The 20,865-nt window shown below is 44.6% G+C and overlaps 1 protein-coding gene across 6 annotated transcripts in view; it reads right to left on the bottom strand.

The window, feature by feature from the left end:
- PPM1L (protein phosphatase, Mg2+/Mn2+ dependent 1L) overlaps positions 1 to 20,865 on the bottom strand; it is a 261,143-nt gene that overhangs the window by 8,934 nt on the left and 231,344 nt on the right. For all 6 annotated transcript variants that reach the window (XM_084769048.1, XM_084769043.1, XM_084769045.1 and 3 more), the window contains exon 3: positions 3,716 to 3,877. In XM_084769048.1, coding sequence (XP_084625174.1) covers positions 3,716 to 3,877 — 162 coding nt within the window. The remainder of the gene's footprint in view (positions 1 to 3,715; positions 3,878 to 20,865) is intronic.

The following is a 20,865-nucleotide window of genomic DNA, read 5'->3' as shown; positions in this document are numbered from 1 at the left end:
CAGAAATACTACTCTCTTTTGATGTTTTATTGTCTTAGCTGCCAAATGAGTATAATATGTATTCCATTGTATTGTGAGAACATAGGAAACTATTGCATAGAAATCCCCCAACACGGCGCCTGACAGCACATTCACTCGCTGTTATATATTCTTTCTCTTCCCTCCCTCCCCCTTTTTTTTTCTTTGAAAGAAAGCCTCTTTTAGTCCAAGGTAGTCTTGATCTCACTATCTGGCTGAGGCTGGCCTTTAATTTCCGATTTCCCCTGTCTCCACCTCCTAAGTGCGCCTCCATCTCTGGCTTCCACTAAAGCCATGCTCTTTAAAGCTCTAGCTCCCTAAAGAAGCTAGAACTTTGCTCATTCACATATTTGCCAGATATTTATTAAATATCTACTGTGTAAAAGGGGATTTTTCGGGATATGAAAGTTATATAAGATCTAGGCCTTTCACTGACAACCTGGAGAGAGAAGTCACATTTGTTAAAAAATGACTGGCATCGGCAGCGCTCCTTTGACGTTAGTGTAGGCTAGCCACTGCAGCAAGGGAGGGTGGGAGTGGCCATGATGGAGTGAGCTTTAAGGAAACAGTGGGCAGAACGTCAGACAATCCCTGCAAGTGTGGTGTAGCGGGCAAGGGCTCTATAGTTTAGCCGTGGTTTTGATTCTGGCCTCACCACTCGCTAGCTGTGCATCTGTGGACACAAGTCTTTCCGAAGGTCCTGTTACTGGCTAGAGAGTGATTATAAACATTATGGCCTTCACAGAATGTATACAAATGTATATACGTGGTGCATGAGGCTTGGCTCCTAGCACAGCGACCACCATGAATGGAAGCGGATACTGATGCTGTTAGTGAAACAGCAGAGACAGAAAGGTCAACATGTATAATATTTGGCTGGAAGTTCTTGTCATGCTAAGTAGGAGGAAGAGTGATGTCTTCAAGTCTACGGTCATAATGAACACAAAGATGACAAAACTCACCACTGTTCCTTAAGGCCTCCCAGGGCGATTATCACAGAGATTCACAACTGGTCCAGGTACAGAACAGGCTGCAGACTGCTTAACCCTAATGGCACCTCTGTATCATGCCCACTCTGCCCAAGGCTTAGAGATCACTGAGGCAGAGATGGCAGAAGAGTGTAAGAGCCAGAGATGGTGGATGACTATAAGGAAACTGGTTTTTTTTTTTTTGGAAAACAGCAGGCAGCTGCATATATGAACTCATAATGGTGGTGACAGCACACCCACTTCCCGTGAGATCTCACAAAATTCAAGCACAGAGGTGAGAGGTGAACGTGAAGTTCCACCTCAACAGACATTTCTGGCAACTGGCAGAAGAGAATATGTCAACAGTTGAAGGCTGTGGTCCTCCGTACTTACACTGTGTTCTCAGTGGACTGCCTCACATCCAGGGATATACAAGCAGAACAAACTGCACTTGGTCGGTAGGGCAAAAAAGCCATAGTTTAGTAGATAATGTGACAGTTAATCTTGGCTGTCAATGTGACTAAATCCAGAATACACCCAAAACAGCAGAGCACGACCGTGAGGGATGGTCTGCATTGGATTGTCGGAGGTGGGAAGACTCACCCTAAATCTAGGCTGCACCTTCTAGACATGGAAAAAGGAAGAATTTGCTTTTTGCCTGCTTGCCTTCACTCTTGCTGGCAAGTTCACCTGCCTGCTGCTGAGGCATTACTTTACTGGTATTAAAACCTACTTCTTTGGGATTCTGATGTAGATTGAAGACCAGCCTCATGGACTATATAACTGATGGATTCTTTGCCCTTTCACTGTGAGACAGCTGCTGTTGGACTAGCTGGACCATAGCCTCTAAACCAGTCAACTAACTCTCATGTGTTTATATATTTTTATTATTATTTAATTTTATATATAGGAGGTGGAGCTGGAAGAAGTTGTGGGAGGAGAATGAATATGATCAAAATTTGTATGAAAATTTCAAAGAATAAAAATATTTTAAAAAATATGCCCTTGCCTACTTTATGTGAAAGAACTGTGTAGGTCAGATTTAGTCCTGGAGAAGGTGTTCAAATCTGCTTCTAGAAGGAAGCACTGTAGAGTAGGCGTGTATGTGTCAGGCATGGCAGGGAGGGCACAGAGGATAACATGACAGTGACATTTTAAGAACACATGCTGGATACCAAGATGGGGTTTCCAGGTACATCTGTGTCCTGCCAAACTTCGCTATCTGGATCTTCAGTTTGGACTCAGGCTGGACTCTTAGGGTAGATGGTGACTCAACAAATGAACATCAGAGTGTTTTACTCATCTTGACTGGAGCTCACCAAAGCTTGATGGGTGCTCTGAAAACACCATTCCATGTCATCAACAGAAAACCTAAGCAAAAATTTCATTCAGGATTGTTCTGCAACCCAAGCAGGAACTAAAGTGAGGGGCTCTGATAAAAGCCGGCACTTTTAGGCTCAGGCGCACAGCTTCCTGTTGTGAAGAGTCCAATGTCCACCGGGCACACTTCCTATGCTCATTGGGCAGAAGCTACCAGGCAATGACCAAGAGCCACTCTGCAGGCTTTCACCTGTAACAGGGCACAGGCTGCTCTGCTGCCTAGCGCATCACTGGGCTGTCAGCTTAGAGGGTGAAGGATGCTTGCCTTCCACATGTATTACACTCTCAGGTCTAATAACCCTCCTCAGAACTTTGGTCTCTGCATCACCACTTTACTGACCTGTGCCTGGAATTGAAGGACTTGGAAGGTGAATTGGGCCAGCCTGGGCTACCTGAAACCCCATCTCAAAAATGAGTATCACCTTAGTGATTTTACATAGACCATCATACTTAAAGCTACAGCTTCCTGACCTGCTCGCCCCACCCCCACCCTTTCCTTATCTGCTTTCTGCATCTACACTACTTTATGATACACTATAGAACTGATTTGTCTTTGGTTGGTGCCTATTTACTCTATCTTCACCTCAACCAACTTAAGAATATTTTATGAGGGCTCTCTGTGGGGAGAGCCAAGTGGAATGAATAGTGGGCTCTTCCATCTCCACGTAGGATAGTCACTGAGTTGGGTATTGAGGTACGGAGACCACCAAGATCAAGTTCTTGTCTCCAACAAGCTCACAGTTGCATTTACCTTGGTCGGTTCTGTACTCCGAAGAGCTTACAGTCAGGAAGGCAAGCCAGGTAGGAGCCAGCCATGTGCATGCGTTTTATAAGGAGCCTAATGAGACTGACTGAGGATGCTGCAAAAAGACAGAAAGGACAGCATGCAGACCATGGAAGGGTTTGCTTCTGTGGAACATGATCAGCTTCCAACAGGACACTCCAGAGTTGAAATTTAAGGGCTACACACTTCTAATCCACTCGGAAGTGGAAGCGACACTTGCATAGACACTAATATATCTTTGGAGTCCACACTGGAGTTTTAGGAGTCTGGCATGGCAGCAAAGGAGCAGGGATCCAGTGAGCAAATTAGACTTTAAACTGAAAAGGACTGTCCTTGGCCTTTTTGGAATTTTCGGCCATGAAGAGTGGCAAATGAGGTCCTCGTTAATTAATGAGAAATGTACAGTTTAGGAATATATAAATTTAGGAATTTAGGTCATGTCACACTGACCCCGTGTGCTGCTGGGTAACTGAATTTGCTCCCTAAAACCTCTCCAAAGTAAGCACCCAGGTCACCAAACAAGACGGTAGACTTCCTTTTGGGGGGAGGGGCATCGCAAACTCACCAGCTCTCTTTATCCTCTTCCTTTCCTTGAGTTGGTAAGGCTTGTGATCGTGAGACAGGGGAATAGCATTGCCATCTTTGTCACACAAGACTCCTCGGGAATCACCGACATTGGCCACAGTGAGGTCTTTATCGGACAGTAGCGCAATCAAACACGTAGTGCCTGCAAGACAGAAGAGAAGCAGTGTAGGCGGGGGCAGCGCACGGAGGGTCCCTTGCTCTCCCGGTCACCAGACCCTTCTGTCATTCAAGCCTCGCTTGCCAGGAGGGAGCTTTACTCCAGCTACTCTGCGACTGACCACGTTTCACATCAATATCCCTCATCCACTCTGACAGGCCATTTTCTTAAACATGTCACACCGTCACTGAAACAGGCCAGAACAGCGCCGTTCTCCTAAATCACTTTGTTTCTGCTACTCTTAATTTAAAACACCACGGTCAACAGGATGAGGCGAGAATCAACAAATCAGTTTGAAGGCCTAGACAGTTGGCTCATGTTGGCATCCTCTCGCCGGTGCTGAGTCTCAGAGAAGTCCCAACGGCAAGTGTAAACGGGTATAGGTGAGGGTGGGGGCTGGCTCCCGGGGTACAGGCAGATGTCAACAAGCATGTCGTGTGGCGCTGTGACAACTAATGCTGCCGGGAAAGGTCGAGTCTGAATACAGAAAGTCAGAGCAGTGATGGGGCTAGGAAAAGGGCAGCCTGCCCCAGGTGGGAAGAACAGGTTATGAAAACAGAAGAAGAAAGACCTACAGGGAGAAGAGAAGTGGGGTAGCGAGGGTCCGATCACGTGCTTGCCTGAAGCCCACACAAGACACACAAAGGCAAGCTTCCCTTGGTTTCTTCTGAAGTGAAGAAGAACGAAGCCAAGCGAATCCAAGAGTCTTTTGCCTCCCTCTCCGTCCTGCCTGTTATTGTCAATGGACAATGTGTGCATAGTAAGTTATGCCCAACTCATAATTTACTACTCTCTTGCCTCACAGGGAGAGATCTTTTACTTGTTGAAACGTCCTCATTGGTCTTCCTTAAAGGTTCCTTCCTCATTAAGAAAGTCATACTCCCTAGTAAAAATTGAAACTGCATGCAAGTAATCTTTCAGTTTTTATAGAACAATAACAAGAAAAGAAAACAGGACGTCATTTGTAAACAGAGAAAATAAATATAGGTTGATATGAACAGGAGATTAGTTATAATAATCAGCATATTCAACTGCAATTCTGTTTGAAGCGCTATTCTTTTTAAGTTAAAGAAAACGATGAGATGTGACTGGAGAAGGTGGGGAGCGCAAGCAAGTGCCTGTGCCCACCACAGCTCACGTGTGCAGGTCGGAAGATAACTTTGGGCAGTAGTTTCTCTCCTTACACTTTGCTGAGCTAAGATCTCTCTTGTTTCTGCTGCTTCTCTGACTCCTGAACTTCTGGCCAGTTCTCCCATCTCTGCCTTTCACGGGGCCACACAAGTACCAGCGTAATAGACATGGGTCGTCATATCCTGCTTTTCATGTGGGATCTGGGGACAGAACTCAGCCCTTCGTTCCTGCACCGAGCCTCTCTCCCGGGCTACTGCAATTCTAAACACCACTTAACTCAAAACTGACTTGATTGAAAGTGCCAGCCCATGAAATGTTGGTTAATTTAGGATAGTGATATAAAAAGTGTTGTGAAACTGAGAGAGAAGGGGAAGGGAAGACTGGGAGAGAATATGATTAATCCTAGTCTCAGATATTATCAGAACAATTAAAATTTTTTTATTGTTTTCAATTTACAGGTGTTTTGCCTGCCTGTATGTTAGTGATGCCCCATGTTTGTGTCTGGTGCCTACGGAGGCCAGAAGAGGGCATCAGATGCCCTAGAATTGGGGTTATAGACTGTGTGAGCCGCCACGTGGATGCTAGGAATTGAACCCAGGTCCTCTAAAAGAGCAGCCAGTGTTTTTAACTGCTAAGCCATCTCTCCATATCGTCAAAACATTTTTCCAATTATAGTGAAAATAGATTTTTTTCTCATATAATGTATCTGATTACATTTTCCTCTCCCTCTATTTCCCTCAGCTGAGCAAGGCGGTGTGGTCTGTGAGTATAGCACAAAGTCACTTAGGAGTCATTTCATTGCTGTTCTTTTAGTAAAAATTTGCTTTTATCCTAGATCCCTGGGATATCTAGTCTCAGGTTCTTGGAAACCAATTAGTGTTGGATGTGGGTTCTAACTCATGGATCAGGCCTTAAGTCAAATCAGATATTGATTAGTCACCCCCACAAGCCACCATTCCACCAGCATATTTTGCAAGAAGAACTCTATTGTAGATCAAAGCGTTTCTAGCTGGGTTAGTTTTCACCTTTCTCTTTTGGTAGCATGCGGAGTACCTTCTGGTACCAAGAACACTACCCCACAGGGATAAAAGGTCTAGGCAGGCACCAGCCAGACTTCCCCATGTTCAATAAATTATGTAAGTGTTGTCTTTAGCTTTAGATGCCTTGCCATCAGTTTAGGGAGAGCAACTTACAGCCTTGGTGAGGGCTTGGGTTGTTTGGGGTTCCTGTGATACCCTTTTGGCTAATAATTTAATTAGATGTAACCCATTCCTAGCTCTGGAAGCTTCATTAGGTGACAAATGTTTAGTTGGGGTTCTATGTCCCCCATTTTTGGATGATTTCATTTAGGGACATATCTCAACATAATAAAGGTAGTTTACAGCAACCCCATAGCCAACATCACAGTAAATAGAGAAAAACTTAAAGCAGTTCCACTAAAATCAGGAACAAAACAAGGTGTCTGCTTTCTCCATACCATTTCAATATAGGACTTGAAGTCTTAGCTACAGCAGTAAGACAACTGAAGGAGATCGAAGGGATATAAATTGGAAAGGAAGAAGTCAAAGTATTGGTTTTTGAAGATGATATGATGGTATACATAAAGGACCCTAAAAATTTCACTGGAAAACTACATATGATAAACATGTTCAGCAAAGTAGCTGGATAAAAACTTAACTTAGAAAAATCAGTAGCCTTCCTTTATACAAATGACAGATGAACTGAGAAAGAAAGCAGGGAAAACCACACTTTTTTTTTTGTAATAGCCTTAAATAATATAAAACTTAGGGTAAGTCTAACCAACCAAGTGAAAGATTTGTATGATTAAAAAAAAACTTTAAGACACTGAAGAAAGAACTTAAAAAAGATATCAGAAGATGAATAGATCTCCCATGCACATGGATCAGTAGGAATAATACAGTAAAAGTGGCCATTCTACCAAAAGTACTCTACAAAGTCAATGAAATCCCCATCAAAATTCCAACCCCTCAGATACTGAAAGGATTTTGTTTCATATGGAAACACAAAAGACCCAGCAAAGTAAAACAATCCTGAAAATAAAAGAACTCAAGGAGCTATCACTATCTTCCACCTCGAATTGCAGTACAGAGCTAATAACAAAAACAGCTTAAGACTGGCACAAAAACAGACACACTGGTCAATGGGAATGAATTGAAGACCCAGACGTAAGCCCACACACCTATGCTCACATGGCTTTTGGTAAAGAAGCCAGAAACACTGGAAAAAAGACAGCATTCTCAACAAATGGCGTTGATCAAACTAGATGGCTGCACACAGAAGAATCCAAGTAGATCCATACTTATTATGCTGCATAAAACTCAACTTCAAATGTATCAGAGACCCCAACACAAAACAGATACACTGAACCCCATAGAGTAGAAAATGGAGAATAGCCCTGAATTTACTGGCACAGGAAGAGATTTTCTGAACAGGACACTAATAGCACAGGCTCTGATAAATGGGACCTCAAGAAACTGTAGGGCTTCTCTAAGGTAAAGGACACCATCATCACTCAGACAAAGCCTCAGCCTACAGAGTGGGAAGAGATTTTTTTTTTTTACTAGCTATACATCTGCTAGATGGCTGATACCCAAAATACATAAAGAACTCAAAAAACTAGATGCCAAGAAAACCAATAGCCTAATATAAAAAGTGGGGTACATATCTAAATGGAGACCGCTCAATAGAGAAAACCCAAACGTTTGTGAATCACTGAAAGAAATGCTCAACATCTCTCGGTTAGTGATACTATTTCTGTGATAAAACATCTTGACCTAAAAGCGACTTGGAAAGGAAAGGGTTTATTTGGTTTCTGCTTCCATCTTGTTCACCATTGAAGGAATTCAGGACAAGAACTTGGGGCAGGGGCCTTAGGCAGGAGCTGAGGCAGAGGCCATAGAGGGGTCTTGCTTACTGGCTTGCTCCCTATGACTTGCTCAGTCTGTTTTTTTTTTCTTTTCTTTTCTTTTTGTTTTTGTGATTTTTTTTTCCCTGAGACAGGGTTTGTCTGTGCAGCCTTAGGTGTCCTAGACTCACTTTGTAGACCAGGCTGGCCTCGAACTCACAATGATCCGCCTGCCTCTGCCTCCCAAGTGCTGAGATTAAAGGCGTGCAACACCACACCCAACTCTCAGCCTGCTTTCTTAAAGAACCCAGAACCACCAGCCCAGGGATGGCACCAGCCACACTGGGGTGGGCCCTCCCCTATCAATCACTAATTAAAAAAATACCTAACAGGTATTGCCTATAGCCCAATCTTATGGAGACATTTTCTCAATTGGGGTTTTCCTTCCTTTCAGATGACTTTAGCTTGTTGTGTCAAGGTGACCCAAAACTAGCCAGCACAACATCCTTAGCCATCAGGGAAATGCAAATCAAAACTATTTTAAGATTTCATCTTACACCTGTCAGAATGGCCAAGATCAATAAAACCAATGACAACTCATGCTGGTGAGGATTTGAGTACATAAAACATTTATGCATTGCTGGTGGGAGTGCAAAAGTATACAGTCACCATAGAAAACAGTGTGGCGGCGGTTCCTCAGGAAGATGGGAATCGATTTACTTCAAGATCTAGCTATGCCAGTGGCAACTCTTGGGCTTGCACTCAAAGGATATACCCAAAGGACCCTGCTACAGGGATGCCATCTTCATCTTCATCTTCATATTCAACCATGTTCATAGCATGCCCACCCCTAATAGCTAGACATTAGACCTAGATGTCCCTCAACAGATGAATGGATAGAGAAAACGTGGTGCACTTATATAATGGCATATTATTCAGATATTAAAAAATAGAATAATGAAACCCACAAGTAAACAGATAGGACTAGAAAAACAAGATCCTGAGTGAGGTAGCCCAGATCTGGAAAGACAAATATGGTATGTATTCACTTATAAGTGGATATTAGCTGACCAAGCTACAATCAATGGAGGCACAGAGGTTCAGTACAGAGTAAGGAACTAGGGGCCAGATGGATCTCCCTAGGAAACAGAAGTAGAACATACATTCATGGATGGGTGTAGGGGACTGGAACAAGAGGACCAAGTAGGGAGTGGGAGGGGAGATGGGGCAGGGAAGGAATATGGGGCGAGGCAGCTAAAATTAAGGGCCATTTGAAGGGTGGTATGGAAACCTAATACAGTAGAAGCTCCCTAAAATATATACATGTATGAAGATGATCTCAACGAAATCACTAGAACAATTTTAACATCCTGTAAGAGCAACTCAAATAACCAGAAATCATTACCCTTAAGTTTTTATATTGGTTGAATTTGATCTGCAACTATTTTTACTTTGTCTCAAGGATCCGCTTGGCTAAACCTCTCCAATACAATCAGAGCATGAATTCTTCTCTGTGGCACATTCGAGGTTGGGAGGTAGCGTAGAAGGGCTGCTTTACCGGCTGTTACATGGCGAGTGGGCACGTGTAGTAGAACTTACAGAGCTACCCCTGTGACCTTCCCTTCTCTGTGCTCTCGGGGCAAGGATGTCCCCCCACCAATGACTTCTATACCATTTAAGCCCATGCCACCAGCCCTTGCTGGCATTCAGGCTCATTCTAGCTTCTTGGTACTTCCGCCAGGGAAAGGTCCTCCTGCGGAAGGGAAGAGGGTCCACCTGGCTGGGGTCTGCGCCTTTCCCCAATGCCACACCAGCCAGCACAGCTCTCTGTCTGTCTGTTAGCCTACTGAGCTGCCATAAGGAAGAGAAAGAGTCAGCACTGCGGGGTTTTCAGTCCTATGCTATCACAGTGAAGACAGAACAGAGTTAATGAAGATCAGAATTAATGCAGTAACCATAGGGATGGAGGCAGGCACACAGATTTGAAACCAGATTGGGCTGGTCCATCAGGGAGGGAGCAAGGAAGAAAGAGATGGTTTAGAGTGATATCTGTGTCCCTGGGCAGAAAACTGGGCGCTGCCTGGAACCCAGGGATGTTTACCACGAGTTTCTGGGAAAGGCTTTTGCTTTCACAGACAGATACAGAGCAGAGAAGGACTATTTCTTTGGCTCAGTATTGTCCTGTGAGTGTCACTGGACAGGGACAGCTGTCTTGCAACTGAGGTGATAATCTCAGCATCAAAGATTAGGGACTGGGAAGCACAGAGTCCCTGTCACTTCTGCCGGCACGAGAATCAGCAGTGGCAGATGTTGCATGATCAGGCCCCATCCCAGCTGTCCAGTGTCATAGAAACTGCTGAGCCAGTCTGTCCCAGGATGTTTTTGCTCTGTTCACAGGTTTTTGATTTATTAGAGGTAGAATGCCATTTTACTCATGGATACATCCTTATACTGGTGATTGGTAAACTGTAGCCTCACTACAGGGGAGAGGCTAGTGGCTAGGGATGAGGGAAAGAGACAGCCACCCCTTCACACATAAGTGCTCTGTCCACAAAAGCACATGTATATAACATGTAACAGGAAAGTTCTGAAACTATGAAAAGGTGAGGGAACTTGACCCATTTCGTTTGCTTCTTTTAAACTTTTCTGTATTAAGGTGAGCTTTATATGCTACGTAAAGTTGTAATTCATTTGCAACATTTCAGGAGAACATTTACCGCACAAAGCAAGGTATTCGATACATAAAATGGGGGAGGGGAGAGACAGCCATCAATTCCTGCTGTCATGAGATGGGGCCCACGGAAAAGGTCTGGAGCAATAGCAGCGGCTATGACGGTGGAAGCACGTTCAATAATCCAAGTTCAGCCGTCAGCAGTAGTCCATCAGCACCCCGGTGATCCGCCCTGCCGTGATTGGCAGCTGTCTCTCGATGCCCTTGCATGGCCTTACCTGGGCCTGTGCAGGACGCCCACATCTCCACAAAGGGAACACTATGCTTCGTGTTCCAGCCAGGCCAATTCCTCCTTACTTCCTACTCTTTGTTAGACATCCAAGTATAATTTTGAAATGAAGGTTATGAGAACCCTTATTTATAGAATTGATCTTTACTGTGACATTTTTCGTAGGTGAGTGATTCCAGATTTTTGTAGCCGTGCCAAGCTAGCCATCTTTTCTTTTCTTTTTCTTTCTTCCGCCCCCCCTCACCCCTGGCCCCCAAGACAGGGTTTCTCTGTGTAGCCTTGACTGCCCTGGACTCACTTTGTAGACCAGGCTGGCCTCAGACTCACAGCTATCTGCCTGCCTCTGCCTCCCAAGTGCTGGGATTATAGGCGTGTGCCACCACATCTGGCCAAGGTAGCTATCTTGATAGATTGAAGAAAGTTTAGCTTGAGGCTGGAGAGATGGCCTAGTGGCTAAGAACACTTGCTGCCCTTGCAGAGGATTAGAGTTTATCTCCTACCCAGACATCAGGTGGTTTACAACTGCCTATAGCTCCAGCTCCAGGGCATCTGATGCCCGCCTCATGTGTGGCTAACACACACACACACACACACACACACACACACACACACACACACACACACACACATTTTTTTTCAAAAAGAAAGCTTAAGCCAGATGTGACGGTGCATGCCTGTAATCCCAGCACTCTGGGAGGCAGAGGTAGGCAGATCTCTGTGAGTTTGAGGCCAGCCTGGTTTACAAAGTGAGTCCAGGACAGCAAGGGCTACATAGAGAAACCTTGTCTCAAAACCAAAGAAGAAAAAAAGTAAGTAAGTTTATTGGATTGAACCCACCCAGGGACACTTACTCACATACTACTAGAGTGTCATGCTAATGACATTTCTGTGAATGTTAAGTATGAAAAATAAGGAAAACTGACAGATATTTTGTTTTCTTTTGGAAAGAGAGAAAGAAACTGTGGGGCGTGGGAAAGGAATAGCAAAGGATAGGAAGCAGGTGTGCAAGGAGAAAAGGGAAAGACACAAAATCAGGGATACTGCACTTCAAGGCCTTCATTAATGTGCTATGATAGCCGAAGGGCCGATCTTTTTCCTAAGTACAGGAGAACCAAGCCATTTCTATGATCAAGATATATTGCTCTCTTTTCCTCTCCCCATTTTATGTATCAAATACCTTGCTTTATACAATAAATATTCTCCTGAAATGTTGTGAATAAACTGTAGTTTTTATATAGCATATAAAATTTATCTTAATACAGAAAAGCAATGTTGGATCATGGTCAAAAGAATTACACACGGTGAGCAATGCCTTGGGGGAAGGCTCCAGAAGAAAGGCAGAGAGACATTTTCCTCAGGTACATTCTGTTCTCTGGATTGTTCTTGGACGTGATTTCGTGCCTCCTGTGTGAAACATTTATATTTCATCTATACGACATATTTATTCTTGCTGGACGTCAGAACATAGCTATAGAACCCAATCTGGTCAGCGTACCCTGAATCTGGGCGTGGCCTTCCACCTTGCTTTCCTGCTTTCCCAGATAGAATCTGTGCCACACCAGGCAAGTGTGTTTCAGTTGCTCTGTCCTGAGGAGGGTCTGGGAAGGGCTGCTCTGGTAATACTGAGTGTGTGCTTACTGGCCTTTATTTACACGTTTATCTGACCATGTTTTTCTGAACTCTAACAACCTTCCTCAGGATCATTGCTTTCTGTGTCACAGTTGTGTATAGAAATTCCCTGGAACTGAAGTAAGGTTGCCTACAGCATCAGACTGCAGTCTGCCCCGTTCTTTCAGGTCCAGCAGATAAGATCTGCACAGGTGGATGAAAGTCATAAGTATAAAGAAGCAAACAAAATGGGCCAACTCCCTTACAAGAAAGACCTTAAGTAAGTTTGTCTGATAGAGGCCCGGCAGTGAGCGTTAGCTCAGTAACACAATTTCAGGGCCTCAGTACAAGCAGGCCTAATGCTGGACAGAAACCATATAGGCATGGAACACACTGGGAAGAACACAGGAAGCAGGTCATTGATGAAGATGACGCCCAGGATGCACAACTTTCCAGCCACACCTCCCACAGGCAGCACTGTGGTCACTGCTGTCTTGAAGCACAGATGGAGCACAGATGGAGGATGCTCTTGGATGCAAGTCGGCCCCTACCCCAACTGGCATCATCTTTAGGTCTGACCTGCTTAAAGCATCCGCTGGCCTCTTTTCTAATCCATCTGCGGCACAGATGGGCATGTCAGGACAATAGCTGGTCTGGAAAACGAAGCAGTAGGCTCTGCGCACTGGCATTCTGCTCCCTCTCCTCTATTTTCAGGTGGTCTCATGGGCAGGCCCTCTGTGGCACATTACCTTGGCTCTGCCAAGATAATCACCTGATACGATAAGATTGTAAAACTAATAATAATGAGTGGTCCACACGACAAATCCACTGAAATGAGCCTCAGAGTTAGCAGCTTGAAAGTCATCTCATGTAAAGGGAGTCTGATTGAAAGTGGCTGAAGACAGAGCTACCTGTGTGGAAAGGCACGCATGGGCGTTAAGAGTGGCCACAAGCTGAGAATTCAACACGTCAGGCTATGCGCTTGGTTCCTGGACCACGCCATCCTAACAGCCTGTGCGGCACCACTGCTATCCTTATTTCACAGAAGACGCCACTGCGTTTAAGCAAGCAATTAGTCTACCAGAGGCACAACATACTACAGCTTTCACCCGAGAGACAGCTACTGCTACAAAACCACCACCAACGGAGAGACAGCTCTCCCTTAAGAGACTTTCCCACCATCTCTGTCATATTCAGAGAGACAACAACCATGTTAAGAGTTATGCCTTTGAGGGCCAGACACGTGCCATGGTGTGGTACAAGTCTGCTTCTAGGGTATCTGTAGCCTGATTCAGCTAACTCCAGAGATAAAATGTCACAGGACAAAAGTAGCTGGAAAGGAATTTCAGCAGAACAGCGTTACCAGAGGACTTGGCTTCACACAAAGGCTGGTCACCCGAAGGGATATCGTTAAGAACACATTAGACTCTTTTTGCCAAAAAGATCTGAGGTGCCACCATGGCGCACTCTCTCTGTGGTGGTCTTCCCCAAAGTCAAGGTAGGCCTATATTTGTTGGGAGGCTTATAAGTCCCATGGACTAAAGTTCCTCAGGATGGCATCTCCTTGGGACTTCCTCTACAACCACAGCTGCCACAGCTTCCTCTCACCCAGTATTAAAAACGGTTCAGTGAGAATGACATCTTGTATGAAATAAGTCAATTACAAATGAGAATTTTCATCTCTGTATTTTTTCTTTTTAAAATTTTTATTATATTTCCTTTTAAACATATACATTTATATTATTACACATAAATAAAATAAACTACACATAGCAGGTAGAACCAGGAAACAATCAGGAGTTATATAACTGTTACATTAATAGTGATTTGGCTATTCGTATTTGGCAACCTTGAAGTAAACATCTTTCCTATCTTGTTGAGTCTAAAATTCTGAATGGAAATCCATATCTATCATGTCTCATCTCTATTAACTTAAAACATCTATCTGGATCTAAAAACATCTTAACCCCTAACCAACTAAGCTTAATTGTAAGACTAAACTATGTGCTCTTCAAACCCATCAGAGACTTGAGAAGGAATAAAACTTCATATAAGCTAAGATCTCATGCACTGAGTCTGACAGAAGCTTGATTTGAGGTAGTGAGTTTCATGGCAAATTCTATTGTTTTAAACCCTAGTAGATTAGACTTTGGTTCTGAGTTTGGGTATATTTGGACTCTTCCACATGTCACCAAACTACAGCCATCAAACTAAGCATGTGGACTAGAGCATCTGGGAAAATTACATCAAACCCCCATGCTGCAGGGGCCTTCACACCCTTGGTCTTGGTCTTGGCTCTTTAAAAGTAAAGCAAGCCAGGTGTGGTGGCGCACACCTTTAATCCCATCACTTGGGAGGCAGAGGCAGGCAGATCGCTTTGAGTTTGAGGCCAGCTTGGTCTACAAAGTGAGTCCAGGACAGGCAAGGCTAACACTGAGAGACCCTATCTCGAAAAACCAAAAAAGAAAAAGAAAAAGAAAAAAAAAACCCAATCAACCAAACAAAAAAACCCAAAACAAAAGTAAAGCAGACAGGCTTCAACATTAATCATGAACAGTTATCATAACTATTGCTGGCACTTAGTTTGGATCCTAGCATGTAACTAAAATTAATTTTTAGTTACACAATTACAACCTGAATTCCAACCATTTCATGGTTAAAAAAATAATTTCATGGTTGCTTTGATTCTTCCTATAGAAGAAGCAGTTGCTGTGTTTTTCATCTCTCCGTGTTGTTTGAGTACTCCTCATTGAAATGCCTCTCTTTTCTGCAGAGGTCCTAGCTGCACGTTCTGCCTGCACTGCCTGATGAATGCAATGTGAGTGGGGCAGGGGGCGGGGAGAATCAGTAACTTCTAAAACTGAGCTTTATTAAGAAGGGTGTTAGCCTTTTTAAAAAAGTGGGAGAAGGGCAGAGAGGGGACCAGGGAAGAGAATGGTTGGGGAATACGGCACAGCCTGAACTCATCTGGTTCAAAACAGAAAATTATACTTTGGCTTTTTGACTTAGTGTGGAATCAACCCTTCTTATAATGCCAACGGAAAACAAGCCTGGCCTTTCCTTATTGAAGTTCACACATACTATGTTCACCTGCATAGACATGCACTGGTAGGACGGTGTTTAGAGACAGTAGTGCCAGCTGCCGCGCTTTCATCTGCGTGGCTGCCCCTTTCTCAATGTAAATCATTCATTGTCTTCAGAAGATTAAGACTGAAACAATAAAAGAAGGAGATGGCACTGCTATGCTTTTGAGCTTCAAAGAAACTGGAAACTCTCAAAGAGACAATGTCCCCAAGGGAGAACGCTTTGTGAATGTTAGATAGCGAAGATGCTTCTGTTGACCAGTGAGGCTGGCAGGATGGAGACCTTGGGGGAAGAGAAGAGGGCAGACAAAGAGGAAAACCTGTGTGTACAACAGCAGAGAGACTTTGGCTTTGCACGGCCACCCACAGCAAGAACCCTGTATGGAGCAGCAGTGGCCGAGTGAAAGCCAGGTTTGGAAAATCCAGTGTGAAAAAGCCCTCCCCTGAGAAGGAATGGCAACTTGAAACCTTTCACAGCTGAATGAGTCCTCCTGTTAACCACAGGTCATGGGGACCCTAGCTTTTTCTAGCTCATATCAGGCCAGTAACAATACAGTGACCCTGAGGTCCCCACCCCCCACATCCATACCTCATACGTTGGGAAAGGGGACAACTTTTCTTATATAAAAGAATCTGAAAATCACCATACGGAAGTGAACTGGACACAGTTTTAGTCTCCAATATGGATGAAAAAGCCAGGTATGCTCAGGTCTGGAGAGAGAAACCACCTTAACTATGAAATGTGCCCTGGCCTAGAAATGATGAGATTAATCCTTAAAATGCTGTAGTAAGTACAGTTAGCCAAACAAACGCTGGCTCTGCTGGCCACTGCCTTTAGCAGCGCAGAGGCAAACGAGCTTCTTCTGCCAGCGGCAGGTTCTGAAGTGACACAATTGTTCCAGATGCTCCTTCCCATCCAAACGAAGCACAGAAACCTATGTCCCCATTTAAATGAACAAGACAACGATTGTGTAATTATGTGTACTCAGACTTGGGGCGATTGTATGAAGTTATTATTTATCTGCTTGTTTCAGGATCAGCGATTACAGACATGGCTGTAAAGCTTTGTCCGTAGACACAGGAAGGCCAGGTAGCAATGACTTGCTCAAATGCTGAGTTTGATTCCATCTGCTTTTTTGGACACAACCTATACACATGTTTAGTTGAGAAAACAATAGCCTGTTACTTCTTTGTATTGTTGAAAGCATTAATGGATGCCCCTGTGTGTAGACATGCACTGACTAGACACTTCTATGATCTCGTCCCGTGCTGTTAGAGCAATAAAGATGAGTGAGAGACAGGCAGCGCTCACCACCGTGGTGCTCGCTGTCCATTCTCAGCACAAACCCAGACACTTAGAGCTGACAGTGGACACCATGGTGCTGCTCGAAGAGCCTGGTGTGTGGTTGAGGTGATGGTAGAGATGAGCACTTGGCTCAGTCTGAGGGAGATGGTAGGCAGGAGGATGACAGGAAGGTGTCAGTGAGGAGTCGAGACCCTGACTTTCTCCTGAAAAAAAAAAAATGCAACAGGGTATATACTCACTTATAATTGGGCACTAGCCCAAGAGGCATGTCCCATGAAAGTCTTTACTTACCAGGAGATTGGGATAGATGTGAGAGCATCCTACTAGGACTCTAGGTAAGAGAAATATAGGAGATGGGGAAACAGAAGGATCCAGAAGATCTTAGAAACCTACAAGAAGAAGATTATAACGGGTGGATCAAGACCCAAGGGGTGTCTGCTCAAACTATTGCACTAACCAAGGACAATACAAGTAGTAAATATCGAACCCCTACTCCGATCTACCCAATGGACAGGACATTCTCCACAGTTATGTGGAGAGCAGGGGCTAACTCTGACATGAACTTTGGTATCCCAAAGTTTGATGACCTCTCCTTAGTGGGGAGCCCTGGTGGCCCTCAAAGAAAGAATAGGCAGGCTACCAGGATGAGACTTGATAGCCTGTAACCATAAACTCGGTCATGGACCTAGAGGAGGGGAATAGGGTGGGGGTGGAAGGGAGGGAGGAACAGGAGGATACAAGGGATGGGATAACAATTGAGTTGTAATCTGAATAAATTAATTTTTTTAAGCAAAAAAAAAAAAATGCAACAGGGCAAGGAATTTACTCAGCATGCAGCATGCTTGGTGCAATGGGTGAGGAGGAGAAAGGATCTGTGGGATACAAAGGAAAGACAGAAGCCGCTTTTAAAGGAGGGCTGCCTGATTTTTCCCTTTCCAAATAAACAATATAGAGCAGATCCTGGTTTATACTTTGACCCATTAACGCCACCTCCTGAATTCTATGCGAAGCCCGGCAACCAGGGTTCAATTTCCGGGACCCACGTGCTAGAAGGAGAAAACTGGAAAAAAAAAAAGAGTTGTTCTTTGACCTCTACATGGTACTGTGGCGTGCACACACAGACACAGATAACATATAACAACAATGTTGCTGGGTGTGGTAGTGCATGCCTTCAATTCCAACACTTGTAGGCAGAGATGGATGGATTTCTGTGAGTTGAAGGCTAGCCTGGTCTATCTAGCCAGTCCCGGGGCAGCCAAGGCTACAGGATGAGATTCTTGCCTCAGGGGAATTTTTTTTTCCTTTTAAAGAACTCACTGAAGAATGTGGGCTTCTGGTCAGATTAATCCATTGATAGATTCATAATTTGATGGCATTATTGGGAGGTGGCAGAAGCTAGAATAGTCCTGGCTGAGGGACGTGTGTCGGCAGGGACTGGCGTGGGGAGCTGCGTTTATAGGGTGTACCTCGTACTCAGGCACCTCTTCCTGTTTCTTGGCCACACTCAGGTGAGCAGCTCTCTACCTCATCACAGGCTCAGAATTAACAAGGCCACTGACCAGGGATGGAAACTCCGAAGTCAGATAAATCTTTACGTTGTTTATCTCAGCAAAAAGGAACCAAACCCCAAACCCGCCGGCTAGCCTACAACTGTGGTACTGATGGTGAGGCCGTTGATGGGACTACATACGATTGCACAGCCCAAAGGGCTTTGGGGCTGGTTTGTGAAATGAAAGTCCTGACTTTGACACAGGAAACGCGGCAGTGGGCTCAGGGAGCAAGAAACCAGCTCAAGATCAGTGGAACTTTGGATGTTCAATGCAATCCTAGGAGCCTCCCAAGACGGCAGCATTCTCTGGGCTGCTGACTAGAGTGTCTGCTGAGCAGAGGGCTCGACTTTCCAAGTGTAAGAAGAAAGGCCCAACAGTTTACACTTAGGGCATGGGCCTTGTGATTGTAGTAGACAGCAGCTAGCCAGGAGATTCAGACACTGTGCTTTATATCAGTGGTTTTCAACTGGTGAGTCTCGACTCCTTGAGGGTCAAATGACCCTTTCTCAGGGGTCACATATCAGAAATCCTGCATAGAAGATATTTACAGTACAACTCACAACAGTAGCAAAATTATAATTATTAGGTAGCGATTAAAAAACTTTATGGTTGGGGTCAGCACACCATGAAGAACTGTATTAAAGGGTCGCAGCGTTAGGATGGCTGGGAACCACTGCTTTATGTGGGTCTGAAATTCCTCTCAGGCCCACTGCTTTAACTTGAGGACCGCAGGGGACATCTTTTGAGCTGACAAAACAAGACTGTTTCAAGGGCATCTGTCTACATCCCACTTCCTGGGTCCTGCGGGAGGCAAAGAATTTTTTTTTTTCCACTCATTCCCACCGGTATATTTCCCAGGTGAGAGGAGACAATTGACTTGAGTGAAAAATGTTTTTAACCATTAAGCATGGATCATGCCATTGAATCTTGTTTAAGATTCCACAGGAAAAATATGGCTCTCAGCATTGTTTTTCTTTCTTTTCTCTCTCTCTCTCTCTCTCTCTTTTTTTTGGGGGGGAGTTCTTGAATAAACCAAAGGTCTCTGGGAGAGGTCTCTCACACTGGATTGGCCCGGGCCTTTACAGAACACAAAAGTGTTAAGCGGCAGGGAACAGGGAAGGGAAGGGCTCGCCTGTGCAGTTGCCAAGCTACTCTGGCCTTGCGCAGCCTCTTAAGGAGTTAGAAGCCCCAGGGCGGCATTGTTCTCGATTTTCCAGGTTTCTGTATTTCTGGCTGCAACAAGATTCTTGCTGAGCTTCGCAATTGTGTTTATACAGCCTCTGAACTCAACTTCTAGCCAGTCTCCAGGCCGACGGTACTCATTTACTCACTGGGCAGGTGGCTAACAAGCACTTTGTAGGCGCTGGGGGCTCAGAAACCAAAGATGTGGTCCTTAGATGGTGTGAGGGCCTGGGGTGGGGCAGAGGGAGTGGGGAGCACGCAAAGGGGATGAAGAAAAGAAAACCAACAGTTCTCTTATGGTTGAAATTGACAAAGAAAGCACAGAAGCCAGCCTGCAGTGGAAAGGGGGCTATGGGAACTGAGTTTTGACTGGTGACTAGGAACTAGCCAGACAGCACTGTTAGGGAAGACGTTTGCGTGACGTGCATGCACATGTGGTGGTAGATCTGAGAGAATTACCATCTCATACACATGAGACAGATTTTATAATAAAAATGACGATTAGGACGTCTGACAGGGTGAGTCCAAATACACGTCGCCGCTCAGTATGGAAATGTGTCATGTCAAGAAATGGCAAACACTGCTGACTTGTAGATATTAACAGAGGCCGACACAAACCTCAAGAAAGCTATGAGAAAATGAAGCAAGTCCCCAAACAGACCCGACATTGTCACAAGTCACCTGTGATTACTGAATCAACAGTGGCGATCTAGACCATTGCACTGTGCCCAATTAGAGCACTGTAGAAAGGAAACTACCAAGCCCAGGTTTCCTCTCACTGCTGCCAGGTCACGTGTTCAATCTTCTGATTTTTTAAAAACCCTTTTCTCCCACTGTGGGGAAAACAAATGCACGTGAGTGCTCTACCACAGAGCAACACTCCCAGCCCAACCCTAATACATAGAGAGTCAGGAAATACATTAGTTTATATTTACAACAAAGATTCTTAGCTATAAGATCTTCCATTCCGAGAGCGCAGTCTACATGAGGCCAAGGATCTCTTACAAAGGTGAGGCAGTGTCTTAACAATATGGAAGAATAATAAGTTAGGCCACAACTTAAGGATAATTAGCAAACAATGTATTGAGCTTACAATTTTAAAACAGTTTTACTTATTTTATGTGTGTTTATCTACATGTATGCCTGTGTTTGTGTGAGTGTGTGTGTGTGTGTGTGTGTGTGTGTGTGTGTAGGGGGAGTAAATAGAGTCCAGAGGATGGTGTTGGATCTTCTGGAACGGGATTTACAGAAGGTTGTGAGCCATCATGCAGGTGCTGGGAACTGAAC

This window comes from Acomys minous (assembly GCF_964271855.1).
Source record: "Acomys minous genome assembly, chromosome: 19".
Classification (NCBI taxonomy): Eukaryota; Metazoa; Chordata; class Mammalia; order Rodentia; family Muridae; genus Acomys; species Acomys minous.
The sequence above is the reverse complement of the archived record's forward strand: the minus strand, read 5'-3'. Positions and strand labels throughout refer to the sequence as shown.